Source organism: Coloeus monedula (assembly GCF_965178545.1).
Source record: "Coloeus monedula genome assembly, chromosome: 3".
NCBI classification, from domain to species: domain Eukaryota; kingdom Metazoa; phylum Chordata; class Aves; order Passeriformes; family Corvidae; genus Coloeus; species Coloeus monedula.
In genome coordinates, this window is record NC_138783.1 from 49,909,789 (window position 1) to 49,925,580 (window position 15,792).

Sequence of the window (15,792 nt, forward strand, 5' to 3'; positions counted from 1 at the left end):
TCAGAATTACTTTTCTTTCCTAAATTATATATATGCGCTGTTTAAAAACATTCTTTGCAATTTAATGGTGATATATAGGCAAAAATATTTCCAAAAGAACATTTAGTAACCTGTGCAGGTATAAATGCCTGTTTTACCACATGTTATTTTATCAACAGAAACTAGAGGTTTTTTGCTTGCAAGTTATGTAAATAAAATTTTTTCTTCTTTTTTTGAAGAAGTTACCCAAACAAATACAGTTAGCACTTTTGCAGAAGTGTTGTGTTTTTTATATGTATATCTGTACTTTTTTGCTAGTTTGATGTTTTGGAAGATTTTCAATTTGTGCAAAGGTACTTATCTTGGTCTGTTTGTTTTGTTACACAACTTTTCAGTGCTCTGCTTCCGGTGTTGCATCATAAAGCTAAAAAGGGACCCCCTCGTCAAGCCAAGTATGCTATTCACTGCATCCATGCAATATTTTCCAGCAAAGAAACTCAGTTTGCACAGATATTTGAGGTAACAGTAAATATTTAAGTTACGTTTTACTGCTCTTTTATACTGCGCATGTAAACTAAGGGATGTAGTTGTGAGTTGTAGCAGATTTAGAAAATACATTTTTCCCCTTTCCTTTTCTTCTTGTATGGTTTTGGACTGAAGAATGGTAGTAGAGGTTGTTCTTGTGTCTCATGATACATCATGTTTAGGGTTATATATTTTAAGAGATGATGGAGTAAAACCAAGTGTTGGGCTATGTACTAGAACCATGCACTACTTACGGAAAGAGGAACCATACTCCTTACCCCTGTTGAAAATGGTCAAAAGTGTTTAAATGGTTGCAGAAATTATGGAAAACTGAATTGTGGTAAAGAGTAAATAAATACTATAGCTATAACTGCAAACATACTTTTTAATTAGTTCCCATCAACCTCTTATCTTGAAGGCTGAATCACAGTCCATTACTGGAATTGCTGTCTTGAGATCTAGTTCTCCCACAAGAAAATAGGCTTTTTAATCCATTGTTTCCTAAATGGTCACGCTTGAGCTGTCACTTTCTGAACTATACAGAGGTGATAAGTATTTTGTCTGTCATCTTGATGTTTCCTCTGACTTGAGGGAGACTTGTTGGGTTGGTGAATGTATCTTTAAATAGACAGTAGTTCTTTTAAAATTGTATTTCTGAAATAGAAATAGGCATGGGCAACTTGGTACAAAGCTGTCATTCCCATCCTCTCAGTAAGACACAGATTATATCAGTAATACCTGAATTTGTTGCCTTTTTTTAGCCACTGCATAAAAGTCTGGATCCAAGCAATTTTGAGCACCTCATTACGCCGTTGGTTACTATTGGCCATATAGCCATGCTTGCACCTGACCAGTTTGCTGCCCCTTTGAAATCTTTGGTTGCTACTTTTATTGTTAAAGATTTGCTAATGAATGATAGGGTGAGTATTTTTAAAACCTTGGGTTATGAGTATGCTTTTCCTGTAGTATCATACTCAGCAAGTACTTGGGAAGATATTTGGCATGCTGGTTCTACTTTTTGTATATGGTTGTCTTTTGATTTCCTCATGTAGTTTGGCTCCATTGAAAACCCATGGTACCAGAAAGGAGAGAGTTCTACTTGTTTGGGAATCTTACAAAAGTGATGAGCTGCATAGCACAGCATTTGATCACTTGTGACTTGGCTTTGGTTAAAAAGGGGAAAATTGTTATGACTTCACTCTGTCGCTTATCTTGAGTGAGTTAGTTGTGGTTTTTAGGAAGTGTAATATATTTGAGATAAAAATACACGATTGGAATGGAAGACTGATTTTGAACTTTTTGAACACTTTTGTATTGATTATAAAGTGATTAATGAACTCGTGCATCATTAGAAATTGCTTGGGGAAAGATACACTGTCTAAAACAGTAAAATGTGCATGAAGTTCCAATCTACTGGATATGGAAAATCTTTAAGTTACGTTCAAAGCAATGGCTATTACACTCTAAAGGAATACTTTTCAGGTAACAACAACAACAAAAAATCCCTTTACTAATCTTAAATTTGCTAATACTTGGATAGTGAGGTATCTCACTTCAGTAGTGGTTACTTCTATAAGATACAGAAGGCATAAAGCTGACCAGAGAGTGCTGCAGTATTGTTTTCAGAAGCAAACAGGAAAGAGGAGGTTACAAGTTTTACTGGAGAGTAACAGTGGTGTAACAAATGTAACATTTGGTTTAGCTTCCAGGGAAAAAGACAACAAAACTTTGGGTCCCAGATGAAGAAGTGTCTCCTGAAACCCTTGTTAAAGTAAGTAGCATGTACTATGTTTTCCTCTATATTATGTTTATTATACTTCATAAGTTTTGCTCTTGGGAACGTATTTTTTAATTATTGTTTTTTGCATAAATTTACTACACACGTCATTAAATTTTTCGTTAAGCTCTTTATATGTTTAGTTTTGTTTTCTGACGCTTAACTGTGATGATATCTGGAGTACTCAAAATAAAATTATTTTTCCTCTCCTCTTCAATGTAGGAGTTAAACACTATAGAAATTTTTTTAAAAGTCTTTAGTTTTTCTCTTGAATTTTTATGACATTCCAAGAAACTTTCAGTGTTGTTTTGGAATAAGAAAAATGGGTTTGGATTTGTCAGTTTCCTCAAATGAATAAATGTGTTACTAAAATACTAAAAATTGTTTGCTCTTCTCTGTGTGCAATGTGTATTAGAGAAAAACCTGGATTTAAGAAAAAAATCACTTTAAAATGGTGGGGGGTTTGTTTTGGTTCTTTATTTAAAAATGTCATTTCAAGCTTTTTTTTTTTTTTTGGAGTAAGTGTATTACGTTTTCTGTACTCTGTAATACATACTGTCACTCAATTTTTCACTGAATTAGAAATAGACTTACGATGTGGAAAATATATTTTGTATCTGTATTTGGTTTTTAAATGCCTTTCAGAACAGGGATAGATTTTTCACTTCTTTCAGAATGAGATGCTTGTCTTTTGTAGCATGCTCTGTTATATCAGTTGTTTAGTTTCTAATGTCTTTTGAGTAAAGTTGCTCTGGTTTTACTAAGTTCTTGGCCTTCTCTTGAGGTTGTTAAACTCTTCCTAGCAGACCTCCTTCTGTGCTAGTTTAGTAAGTACTTTGGTTTCCAGCTTGATACAGAACTCATTACTGGAAAGGCTTGATTTTGTTTGGAGTTGATTTGTTATTTTTAGTTGTTTGACTACACAAAGGATGTTTTTCATATTTGTACAATTCCATAGTTAGTACACTCAAAGAATTGTTAAAAGAATGAACCTTTGTTTTAATTTAATGAAGTGCTAGTTTTAAATAGACATGATTTCACTTCAGGGATTGTACATGTAACTTGAAGCAGTAAATATTGTTTTTCTTAATTATTTTAAACGATTTGTGAAGCTGTAATAACTCTTTAAAATGTGCTTTTATGTTGATAAAACTTCTCATACATTTGGCTGTTTGGAAGGGAATTAACCTTTTGATTAATTTGAGGTTGAAGCCAAGCCTGAAAACTGTAAGAAGCATTTATTTGCAGGTGAAAGCAGGTTATTGTGAAAATTGATTTGCAAATTTAATTAGCATTTATTACTACTGAGGAGCATAAACTTAATGTATGCTGCAGGCCATGCCATTAGTTTATAAATTATTTCTCTTTGATAGTGTATTTTTCTTCACTCAGGTTTTAAAAGCCTCTTTTTCTTTCTGTAACATTATTATATATGTAGTGGGGATTTTAAAACTAGCAAGTTGGAGTATGAAAGTGGGAAGGACTGCTGAAGACTAAATTGTAGTATTGTCCAGCCTAGCAGATGTAGACTGATATAGGAGAGCCTTAGTTTTGGATGCTAAGCTTTAAATGAAAGGATGTCTGCAGAGAAATGTTTCAGTACAGTATTAACTATGACTTGGATTAATGACTGTGTGAGTTAGACTGGAATTCCTGCGCCTGGAACTTGAGTTCTAAAGCAGTAATCTCTCTTGGCAGTGACCTGTGCTGAGTACTGTGCTCCATGCAGTGCATTGAGACTCGTGTAGTAGCAGTGATATTTCTTGTTTCCTTCCATATCACTGGAATACAAGAGTTCTCATACTGTTTCTCTAACTATGCTCTAAGTGGACTTTTTTTGATTTTTCACTCCTGCACAAACATGCAGCCTTTGTGGCTCTGAAACCTCAAGCAGTAGAAACCTGAGCCAGCTGCTGTCAAAATGGTGATGTTACAGTAGGAAGACAGTGTTATCTTTTTACATGGTTCTGTCTCATTTTTGCTTTCTTGATCTTTTCGTGTTGTGTATAATAATTTTTCATCTTGTAGAAGAATTCTAGGCTCATAGAACACCAATTGAAATGAGGTTCAGACTGGATATAAGGAAAAAACCTGGGAACAGTCATACAATGCAACAGGTAGCAAGAGGTTGCAGGTTTCCAAGAGAGCCTGTGCAGTCTTCATTCTTGGAGGGCTTTCGACACCACAGTGCGTAAAACTGAGACCAGTGTGGTGTGATTCCGTATCTGACCTTCCTTTGAGCAGGAGATTGAACTGGAGACCTCCTAACACTCCTTCCAACTGCAATTATCCTCTAATATCTACACTATTTGGTTGCAAAGGGAGAATTTAAAACATTACATTAGTCCAAACTCGTGTCATGTTTAACTAAGTCTTCAGGTAATCAGTAGTGGTGACTGGGGGAATTCTTATGCCCTGTACTAATTTCATGGGAATGCTTAATTCTGAATGGTTGCTGGAATGTCATCATATCATCATTAACACCAGCAAAGAAATAGGGAAACTAGTGGGGTCAGACAAAAAATTCTGAAGGAGATGGGATTAGGACTTGACTACATGAAAGGAAGGCTAGAATAGGTTTGGATAATAAAACCAGGGAAAAGGAATTATGGGGGGAATTATTAGAAGCAAAGATTGAAATTGAAATTAGTCAGGGGACAAGGTAGCATGTGACTGTTCCCTGGGTGAATACATCATTTATTTGAAGACCAAGGAGAGCTGGCATATTTCTATCCTCCCAACAAATGGGAGGCACTTATGGTTACAGGTACTGGTTATGACATGAAAAAAGTGATTTTGTGAGCTGTGAAGAGATCTGATGCTGTTATTGTTGTATTGCAATTATTTATTTGGTTTATTGCTAGTAGAATCTTCTGGTGGATAGTTAGAACTGTTCCAGTGGAAGGCCCTTTGAAAGTGAGGGCAAGACAATTTAATTTCTATTCCTCAGACTCCATTTGCATTTTGGGTTCTGGGGACATCCTACAGCTTGCTGGTGTTACCCAGTGTGGTGGAATAAATGGACTACAGTGCTAAAAAATATACTCACATGTAAGTGGTAGGCCTAGAACTGAGATCTGACAGGACCACTTTGGTCAGTTAGTTGCAAGGAATAGATCAAATGTGTGATAAATTGAATTTAGTGGTATTATCAATGTTTACATAAAAGTTACTGCTTTTTCCAATAATGAGAAAATTTGAAGTTACCATGTAAGTTTTCTAAAGCTTTTGGGTTTTGTTTTGATCTTCAGAGTTCGGTATTTTGTTTTGGTTTTGTTTTTTTTTTTCCCCCAAGGATGTCTATGTGATTCAGATGAGCATTTTCATTTTGCTGTCAGATACCCCTCTTTGTTTTCTTTATTGTCTCTGCTGTCATGTGAAAGGATAAAGGGATTCAAATATGAAAACAAACTTAATCTCCACATTGATGTTTTATTTTCACTAAAGAAATGTGAAATTATTCAGTGTTTCATATAGTTGCTGGATTCTGCATACTGGCAGAAGCTTGCCTGGAAACACTTGGTGTTTCCGTTGACAAAAACAAGTTATTCCAAGTAACCGGCTTTGAGGCTTTTCTTTAAATAGCTGTGAAAAAAATACTCATTACCAGGCTAAGTTATTGTGGTACAGATTGCTACTCTTAACAATCAAAATGTCTAAGTGTTTTTGTCATTTACTTGTCTTAAATTTAAATTCAGGTATTACATAGATAAATAGAGACTATATGGAGATCATTTAAGCACAGGAATTTAACGCCAAGGTCATGGGTTCAATCCTGGTATCGTCCATCCACTTTAAGAGTTGGACTTGTTGATCCTTGTGGGTCCCTTCCAACTCAGAGTATTCTGTGAATTATATGAATATATAAAGATGAAAATGTGTTCTACTTTTCGATCCAGTAGTATTTTCTTAGTGAGTATAAACTGTTTTACCTATTTCACAGTATTTAATGGATGTAAGCTCAAATAAGAAAAAGTTTTCAAAGGACAAAATATGTGATTAGTAGAAGAAACAGCTCAAACTTTAACTAAATGTATAATTTTTATTTGCTGTAATACATGTATGAGACTTTCAGTGAAAAGTTGCTGTCTAGCAAGAATGTCTAGTTATCTTTTGCTATTTAAATGATGTTTTGCAGTCCTGACAGGCTTATGTTTGTCCCAGGAAAAAGCACTTGGGAAAAAATACTATGTGATTAAATTAAGATAAAGACTATTTTAAAAATGAGGCTTATGGTATGATTTGACTTTTTGATACCAATTTTTTTTTTCAGATTCAGGCCATCAAGATGATGGTTCGGTGGTTGCTAGGAATGAAGAACAACCACAGCAAGTCCGGAACTTCTACTCTGAGGTTGCTAACAACTATATTACACAGTGATGGAGATTTAACAGAGCAGGGGAAAATAAGGTATGTAACAGATGGTAATGTTTTCATGTCTGTGTTGATGGTGTGGGGAGAGTTTTCGTCAAAGTAGTATGTAAACTATTCTGTTAGACTGCTTAACAATTTATACATCTATTTCATAAGATGTGATGGTAAGCTTGGCTGGGTTCCTATGTAAGTTTGCTGAGTCTCAGGTTTTGTAACACTGTACACACAGCTGAATTTTAGTTTTTATATTCTTGCTTTCATTTATCTCTTCAATAGGCCATTACTCATATTGCAGGAATAAACTGTGCAACTTCCTCCTTCCTACTGAAAATTGGTTTAATTTTTTTATGGAGCTTGCTGTTCCTGATCTACCAATTGCTGTGTATGCCAAAGGCCAATAGGTGGGCTTTCTAATAAAAAATAATAGCGTGTTGTATAAACCAGGTGGAAATAGTTAGTACACAAGACTCTTCTGCTTGGAGGCAGGCTAGTCCCTTGGGGTCTCTAAAAGTAAAAGCAAGAGGGAAATGTGTAAACAGGATTAAGTCTCAATAAATAATTTACCTCTTAGGTGACTGTTAGACAACTTGTTTTTCTGGGTGTCTTCTTAATCCTCTGTGGTAGGTAAAGTGACATGTTGTCAGCTAGTGTTGTTTGCCAAACATTGAAAATTTATTTCTACAAAAGCCATTAAGGGCATGGGTGGATTGTGTCAGTATGTGTAAAAAGGTGCTAATTTTTGGGTAGAGTTAATGTTACACGGTAGTTATGCGGATAGAACCCATATTGTATGTGCAAAATTGCAAGCCTGAGAATTGTCTAGTATATTATCTTTGTAGCTACTGTGTAGTCTGTCCTAAAATTCTTTGTAAATAATTCTTTCATAGTTTTATATTCTGTAATATGACCATCTGTGGCAGTTGCCAGGGAGTTGACTGGCAGTAATTTAGCTTTTCAGCACGACTACTTGGTGCTCATGGTTGGCTTATGCAGTTGTTTATGAATAGATCAGTTCTGTAGACCCTGTGTGTTTTCATGCTTGGAATGATGATTCCTTACTGTGTGTGGTTTAGAAATTTCATTTTTCCACTCCTTTTGTACTCAAAAGTAATAGTAGAAACTTTATATAATGATGTGGTCAGTTCTCAGTTTTTAAATCAAGTTGATGGAGGGCTACGGAGGGATCCTTTCAAGGTAGGGAGAAAGCTGCAGTGATGTGATATTGCTGTGGAGGTGACCCTTCAACCCCAGAGCATGGAGCTCTGTCTGGGGGTGGATGACAAGCCAACAGAGAGCTTATGGGTTAGGACTGAAGAGCAAACTGCTCTGGGTGACATTGTGGTGAGTGTCTGCTGTGGGACCCCTGACCAGGAAGTGGATGAGGCCTTTAAATGCTGGAAACAACTTCATGTATTGCAGTCTTTGGCCCTCATGGGGAAATTCAACCACTCTGATATCTGCTGGAAGATCAACACAGTAGGGCATAACAATCCAGGGCAGCATCAATGACAACTTTTTGACACAACTGGTAGAGGACCTAATGAGGAGAGACTCTCTGCTGGGCCTCATACATCCCAACAAGGAGGGCCTTACTGGGGATGTGAAGGTTGAAGGCAGCCTTGGATATAATGACCCTAAGATGGTGGAGTATCAAAATCCTGAGGGCAAGAAGGAGGTCAGAAAGCAAGATCAGTGCTGGACTTCAGGAGAACAGTCTTGGATGTCTATAAGAACGTGCTTGTTGGATCCCGTTGGATAAGGCCTGGAGGGAAGAGGGTCCCGAGAAAGCCAGTTACCTAGTATTCAAAAATCACCCCTCAATGCTCAAGCGTGGTCACAGCAGAAAGTCAAGCAGATATTTCAGCAAACCTTACCTGGATGAGCAAGATGCTCCAGGCAAAATTCAAACACACAAGGAGGGATTGAGAGCAGCCCTATGGAGTAGTACTTGGGGGCACTGGTGGTTGAAAAGGTAGATGTGAACCAACAATGTGTGCTTACATCTCAGAAAGCCAGCTGTGTCCTGGGCCACATCAAAAGAAGTGTGGCCAGCAATTTGAGGGATTTGATTCTGCCTCTTTAGCCCACTCTGGTGAGACCCTACCCAAAGTACTGCATCCAGCCCTGGGATGTTTCTGAGCACAGGAAACATATGTACCTGGTGGAGCATGTTCAGAGAAGGGTCACAAAAATGATCAGAGGGCTGGAGCTATGAGGAAAGGCTGAGTGAGTTGGAGTTCTTCAGCCTGGAGAAGAGAAGGGTCTGGGGAGACCTTATTGTGACCTGTCAGTACTTAAAGGGAGCCTGTAGATAGAAAGAAGAAATTTTTTATGGTGAGGGTGATGAAACACTAAAACAGGATGCCCAGGGAGCTGATAGCTGCTCCATCTCTGGAAACATCCAAGGTCAGGTTGGACAGGCCTCCAAGTACCTGCTCCTTGCAGGGGGTTGGACTAGATGATCTTTAACAGTCCATTCCAGCCCCAACTATTCTATGGTTGTATGAGGTATACAGAAGGAGGAAGTAGAGATAACCTGGCAGGAATACAGAGAATACCATCTGAGATACAGTTAGGAAAGCCAAATCCGAACTGGGATAAAATCTAGTGAGAAGTGACAAATGCAACCAGAAGAGCTTCTTTAAGTAAATGAGTGACGAAAGGAAGACTGGGGAAAATGTGCACCCACTGCTGAATGAAGCAAGAGCCCTGATGACAGGACATGTATTAATTATTTTGTGATTCCCACTATTGCTTTTTAGGAAAGCTCCAAACTGGTAGAGTGGCCATTCCATTGTCTCTGTGAGATACACTGCTTACACTAACAATTACTCTAAAACCTGAAGCATAGGAGATGATGTTTCAGGCCTGTTAGTTCTGCGTGGAACTTGCTGACACTTCCTGACCTTAGTTCTTCACCCATTGAGTCCAATAAGGGTAGCTTCTTTCTGGCAATGCTTACTGTGTCCCTTCTGTGCAAACCTGATACTGCTCCTTCCAACTTAGAGTAGACTTTGAAAAGAGAAAAATTGTCCATTCAGTATAGAACATAATCTTCTGGATTGTACTTGATATGAGGTCATTCTGTGTGAGTCAATTTTAGTGTTCATGGCTTGCATTTGTCTTTTAAACAATGTTTAATAATTTGCTGAAGATTATTGAATTAAATGAAAGTGGCAGGGCTCAGGAGCCATTTGATGCCATTGAGGCCATTAGTCATGTTGTGATCATTGTGATGTTATTGCCCTCATCAGCCATAAATGTTTTTGAAATCTACACAACTCTGCCTTTCTGTGACCGTGTAAGGAATTTCTTACTTTTTTTATTTCAAAGCACTGTTCAGCCTGGAGTCTAAGGTGAAGGCAAGGTCCCACTTGGAAAACAAATCCCTTCTCTTGTTCAACCTTCACACTTTGAAGTAGTAGGATTGATGACTTTGTTGAATTGCTTTTAAATCAACAACTGATTTCTTTGAAATGTTAGCATGTGTAGGTTAAATTCACCAGCCTTGTATTTTTTTTAATATTGAATTTTATCAATAAGCAGTATCTAAACTGCCCTTTCCAGGTCTTTCTTTTTAATTTTATAACTCACAAACAGTCCTACAAAATTCAAGATTGTACTAATTTTCTATTTGTAGTTAGGTAGAAGAGCTAGGCTGAATCTTGCATGTCTTTGTAGTAGGATTTTGATTTTAGTCTATACTAAGCAAAAAATAAGAGTGTTTCAGTATCAGATGACACTAGCAGTATTACTAGAAAATATTGATATTAGATATGATCTGCATTTTTTTCTTAAACTAAAGCTCACCAAGAGTAAAATTACTAAAAAGCTTTAGGAGTTTAGAATGCTATAGTTTTGTGCTGTAGAAAATTTGCCACACATCTGATATACAACATTTTTAGTGGTTGCATCCAAAAGACACTTTACTATTGTCTTCAAATAAAATTCACTCAGTCATGTATTACAGTGTCTAGTTAATCTTAATTTATGTTGGCCTGAAACATAATTTTGAGCTAGACAAGTTTGGCACTTAGGGGACTAGAAATGGGCTGGCACTTCTTTGGCAGGACTGCCCTGCTGAAGGAGGATCAGCAAGCTGAACAGAAGTATCTTACTGCTAAACATGGTCTCTGAGGGGCAGTATGGACTGTCCTGGCTCAATACACAGCTAGAACTGTTTCACACCTATGTGAAACTTTCAGGAGGTTTGAAGGAAGATTTTTATTGCCAAGCTGGGACCAGGTAATAGTAATGTGGTAATAGGCTGTAAAATGTGGTGCCATGAAAATTACTTTGAGTTTGAAATTGCTTCTGCTGGCATGGGGGTGGCTAAGTTCACAGAAACTTCTTTCTAAGTACTTGTTTTTCAGTGATGCAAACTTACTGACTTCATTCAGTCAAATAATTACATAATTTTTTTTACTAATTAACCTTCACAATCCATGTGCTTGTTTTTCAGTAAACCTGATATGTCTCGCTTAAGGCTGGCTGCAGGGAATGCTATTGTGAAGTTGGCACAAGAACCTTGTTACCATGAAATCATCACCTTAGAACAATACCAGCTGTGTGCACTAGCCATAAATGTAAGGAAATTTGTTGGGAGTTGTGGGTTATCAGCAGATGTATATCGTTGTATGTTATGTATATTTCTGTGAATCTGGTTTTATGTAAAACATTCAGCCTTGGCATGAAATTATTTTTCCACTATGTAATCCTGAAAACTCATTTTGGATGAGAATTAGATCTATAGTACTGGGCTGTCCATTGGGGGAGTACTAACTTAGAGCAGTCAAATGTTAGAATATTGATAAGCTGAGAAATGCAATATGTATTTAAGTAATACCCCAGCTGCATTATGACGTTACTAGAAGCTGAAATGAGATGATGTAAAGTATGTTGAACTGTGGTGACAACAGTGACCTTGGTTTCTCAATAAAATTTCTTGGGTAGAATATATTTGGAATGCAGAGGTCTGCAAAGATAATTAGCATTCTTCAAATATTAGAAGAAATAGGGAGAGATTCCTTAGTAGATGCTGGAATTTTCATCCTTGACTTCTGCCTGTTGGCCTATAGTAAGAAAGTAACTCCCAAATTGTAAGTAGAGATGCAGGGATCCTGTCTATTTCTGGCTTGTAGACTTAGCAAATTGTACAGAAATTGGTTCACACCCCAAGAGTAAGGTGGTCATGAAGGGACTTCTGTTGGTGTTATTCGTGTAACTGCTGGTGTTCTCCTGGCTTTTCAGAAGTCAAGAAATCCTCTGGAAGGAATCCTGTCCAGAAAATACCAGCAGTAGTAATGATATTCCATTCTAGACCCTAATTCCTGTGTCTGGCTAAAGCTTTAAAAGCTGCAACCCATTTTAAATGTCAGAAGACTTTAAATTGGCATTTAATATTAAAAAATACAGGGTATGGCTCCTGTGTGGATATTGTTTATTTTCATAGGGAGTATCTTTTTTAGTTTCTTAAGTTGCTTGGAGTTGGTTACAGTTAGGCTAGAAAAATCATTCCTGTACCAGAGTAGGACAATCTGTATTAGGCTTGTAGATTGTTTTAACTATGTTTATGTGGATTTTAAGCTTCTGTATTCCTATGGAAAGGAGCCCTTATTCAGTTCCCAAATGCTAAGAAAAACAAGAGAAATGGAACAAAGCTTTAAATACTTAAGCAGATGAAATCTAGCAAAAATGCAGCAGGAATTCAGTGGTAGTAACTGAAGGTCTTTGCACCCAAAGCAAAGTCTGATACTTTTCAGTTTTCACATTCCAAAACTGAATATAAATGTTAATCTTGTCTCAAAACGAGTTTTAAAGATTTTTAAAGTTCAGAACAAAACTAGTCGAGAGAAAAATAGGCACTTAATGTAATGACAAATAAGTTCTGTCTCTGCTCTGGAAAGGATATTTGAGCTGGATAATGTCATGCCAAACTGGCCGTGTCAATGTAGTATTTGCATGTTCTGTTTTCTTGTGAGCCCAGTCATCAAAATCTGTTCATTTCTTCAGTCATTTCCCTCCTGCCACAAATCTTTCTTTATTGCAAATGTTTACCTTGTAGTTCCTATCAGAATTTTGCTTCATTGTTTTGATACTCTTTCCAGTATGTTAAGTGCAGGCTCTTTGCCCTCATTTCATCACTATCTCTCACTTTTATCACCTATTTTCCAACTATAACAGTCTTAACTGTTTGTGGATATTCTAACAGATGTGTTGTCACCTTTTTTGTGTCTAATGCTTACTTTCCCTGAATTTTCAAAAGGGAATTTTGAGAGATTGAAATTAGAACGCAGTAGGGTTATCAACACTTATAAACCAGTTAGTATCACATTTTACTATAGCATTATAGCATGCTTTGAATCGGAAGCAACCCATAAATATAATCTCATTAAACTCCCCTGCTGTGGTCAGGGACACCGTCCCACTAGGCCAGATTGCTTAAAGCCCCATCCAGCCTGGCCCTGAACATCTCCAATGATGGGGCATCCACAAGTTCTCTGGGCAACATGTTCCAGTGTCCCACCACCCACACTGTAAATAAATCTCTTCCTTATGTCCAATCTAAACCTCATCTCGTTCAGTTTAAAGCCATTGCTCCAGAGCTGGACGCAGCACTCCAGATGGGGGTCCCGTGAGAGGAGAGTAGATGTTGAGAATCCTCTCCTTGGCCCCATTGGCCACTCTCCTTCTGGTGCAGCCCAGGACACGGTTGGCTTTCTGGGCTGCAAGCTCATGTCCAGTTTTTCATCCACGAGTGACCCCAGTCCTTCTCTGCAGGGCTGCTCTCAATCCCTTCATCCCTCAGCCTGTATGGATACTGAGGATTGCCTGGAGCCAGGTGCAGGACCTTGCACTTGGAGCTCTTGAACCTCCTGATGTTCCCCTGGGCCCAGTGCTCAAGCCTGTCAAGGTTCCTCTGGGTGGCATCTCTTCCCTCCAGTGTATCAACTGCACCACTTGGTTCAGTGTCATCCACAGTCTTGCTGAGGGATGTTCTGAACCCTCCTATCTGTGTAATTAACGAAGATGAACAATGCCAGTTCCAGTATTCCCCCCGAGCATGCCACTTGTTACTGATCTTCGTTTGGACATTGATTTTTTGGACTGTAATCCTTTGGACATGGCCATCCAGCCATTTTCTTATCAGTTGAGTAGTTCATCTCTGAAACCCATATACAATGTTGTGTATGACTGTGTCAAACCCCTTATAGAAATCCAGGCAGGTGACATAAATTGCTCATCCCATATCCATTTGCCCATTCACTTCACTGTAAAAGGTTAGACCAGTCAGACATGATTTGTCCTTTGTAAAGCCATGTTGGGTGTCTTTAATCCCTTCCCTGTGGATATCCATATGCTCTGTCATCACTTCCAGGAGAATCTGTTCCGCTGTAGTATGATTTCTGACACTTTTCCCTCTTCATTTATTGATATTTCTTTGCCTTTTGTGACTTTCTAAGTTGTTTTCTAGAATTTAGATTGTAAGCTCTGTCACGTTAGGAATTTTACCTTTCATTTTCACAGCAGCTCCTAATGGATTTTGAATACTTACAAATAACTTTTCTAGATGTTTTTGAGGTCTTCTCCAGTTTCCTTTCTCACTGTCAGTGGAGGTGCTCAGATGCAGAGTAGCTGTAATAGCTTTAATGACTTTTTCACTTAAAAGTGGTACTGTATTCAGCTTTTTTTTTTCCTGAGATTTCACATGTGCACATATGCATACATATATTTTTGTGCTTAGAGTGGCTAGTATGAGAATCTGTTTCTTGATGGTAGATACCGATTACTCTAAAAGTTTATTTATTCTTAACAATTTCAAGTCTAGCCACAAATTAGGTGACACAAATTAGGCCAAATCTGGTTTTGTGTTATTTAATTCACAGCAAAGGTTCTTTAAGTGGGCAGATCAGAAAATAGATTAAACAAAAGGAAAAAGCTTACTTTTTAAGTCCTGCAATGGTCGCACGGCTTCTGCTGTGGTTCTGTGCTGGTGGTTTTTTTTTCCTTCTGGTGCTGCCATTTTGTATTGTATAATGATTGGAGTGCAGAATAGATAACTAAATTTTGTCACTAATTACTGTATGAAAGTGGCAGTGGTAAGCAGGGGCTTTATGATGATGAAATGCATGTAATTTTAGTTATTTTAAAATAAGTTGCATATGTATTTGGCCAGTCTTACAACGTTACTAGCAGTTGACTTCTTTGATATCCAGAACAAATTTTGATGTCAGCAGAGCTTCATATTGAAAGAGAGTGAAAAATAATTGAGGATAGTACTTCAGTGTTTAACAGCCTTTAAGATCAGATTTAAGATCTGATAAGTTTTGCTGTTGAAAATGCAATTTAATTGGATTTAGAATAAATCTTGTAGCTTGCTTAAGTTTCATTTGTTTAAAAAAATCCCAGAGCTTTTTCAGTTTTTTTTGTTAACTCAAGTTGGTGTAATTGATGAATCAGAGCTATGTCTGTATGATAACTGATGCTTTACAAGTATGTATTTTTTAATACTTTTAAATGGTGAACTTCTGATGAATTGGCAGAGACATAGATATATAAAATGGGATTAATTTATGGAGTTTGTGTATGCTGTTAAAAATAGCATACCTTGGTTAAGTTTTGTCCCCCTTCTTCTTAGTGAACTAGTGTAGCTCAATCAGATTTAAGATTATTCCCAATATTAAAAGATAAATTATAATCATTCCAATTGGCCACACAATGCCATCAGTAACAACAAACTACCTCCCTTGTCCTCTGAGGCAAAGAGGAGATGTTTTCCTGCTGAAAACACCAACTAGGCAGTAGTCTCTTCTAAGCTTCCTAAAGGCATTAGACTTAGGTGATACTGAGGAAGAAAAGAGGGCTCTATCTTAGCCTCCTGTGGGGGGTGGGTTTGCTATAAGGAGAAAAGATGTTGAGCAGATCTCATGATTTGGGTTTGTGGGCTTGGGTTGCTTCAACTCTGGCTACAGTGGATGTTTCAGGGTTTCAGTCCATAGAGAGGGAATATTGCTTGAAGTGCAGAAAGGAGAAAATGGGGCTTGATTTAAAGAAGTGTTTTCTGGATTTCATTTTTGGTGGGGGAAGAGGGAGGCTTATTTTATCTATTACATGATCTCTTTTGATGCCATTTGCAA

At 37.5% G+C, this 15,792-nt stretch overlaps 1 protein-coding gene across 3 annotated transcripts in view; it reads left to right on the forward strand.

The window, feature by feature from the left end:
- PDS5B (PDS5 cohesin associated factor B) overlaps nt 1-15,792 on the forward strand; it is a 98,646-nt gene that overhangs the window by 63,974 nt on the left and 18,880 nt on the right. For all 3 annotated transcript variants that reach the window (XM_082278144.1, XM_082278146.1, XM_082278145.1), the window contains exons 20-24: nt 375-498; nt 1,266-1,424; nt 2,207-2,275; nt 6,555-6,691; nt 11,118-11,241. In XM_082278144.1, coding sequence (XP_082134270.1) covers nt 375-498; nt 1,266-1,424; nt 2,207-2,275; nt 6,555-6,691; nt 11,118-11,241 — 613 coding nt within the window. The remainder of the gene's footprint in view (nt 1-374; nt 499-1,265; nt 1,425-2,206; nt 2,276-6,554; nt 6,692-11,117; nt 11,242-15,792) is intronic.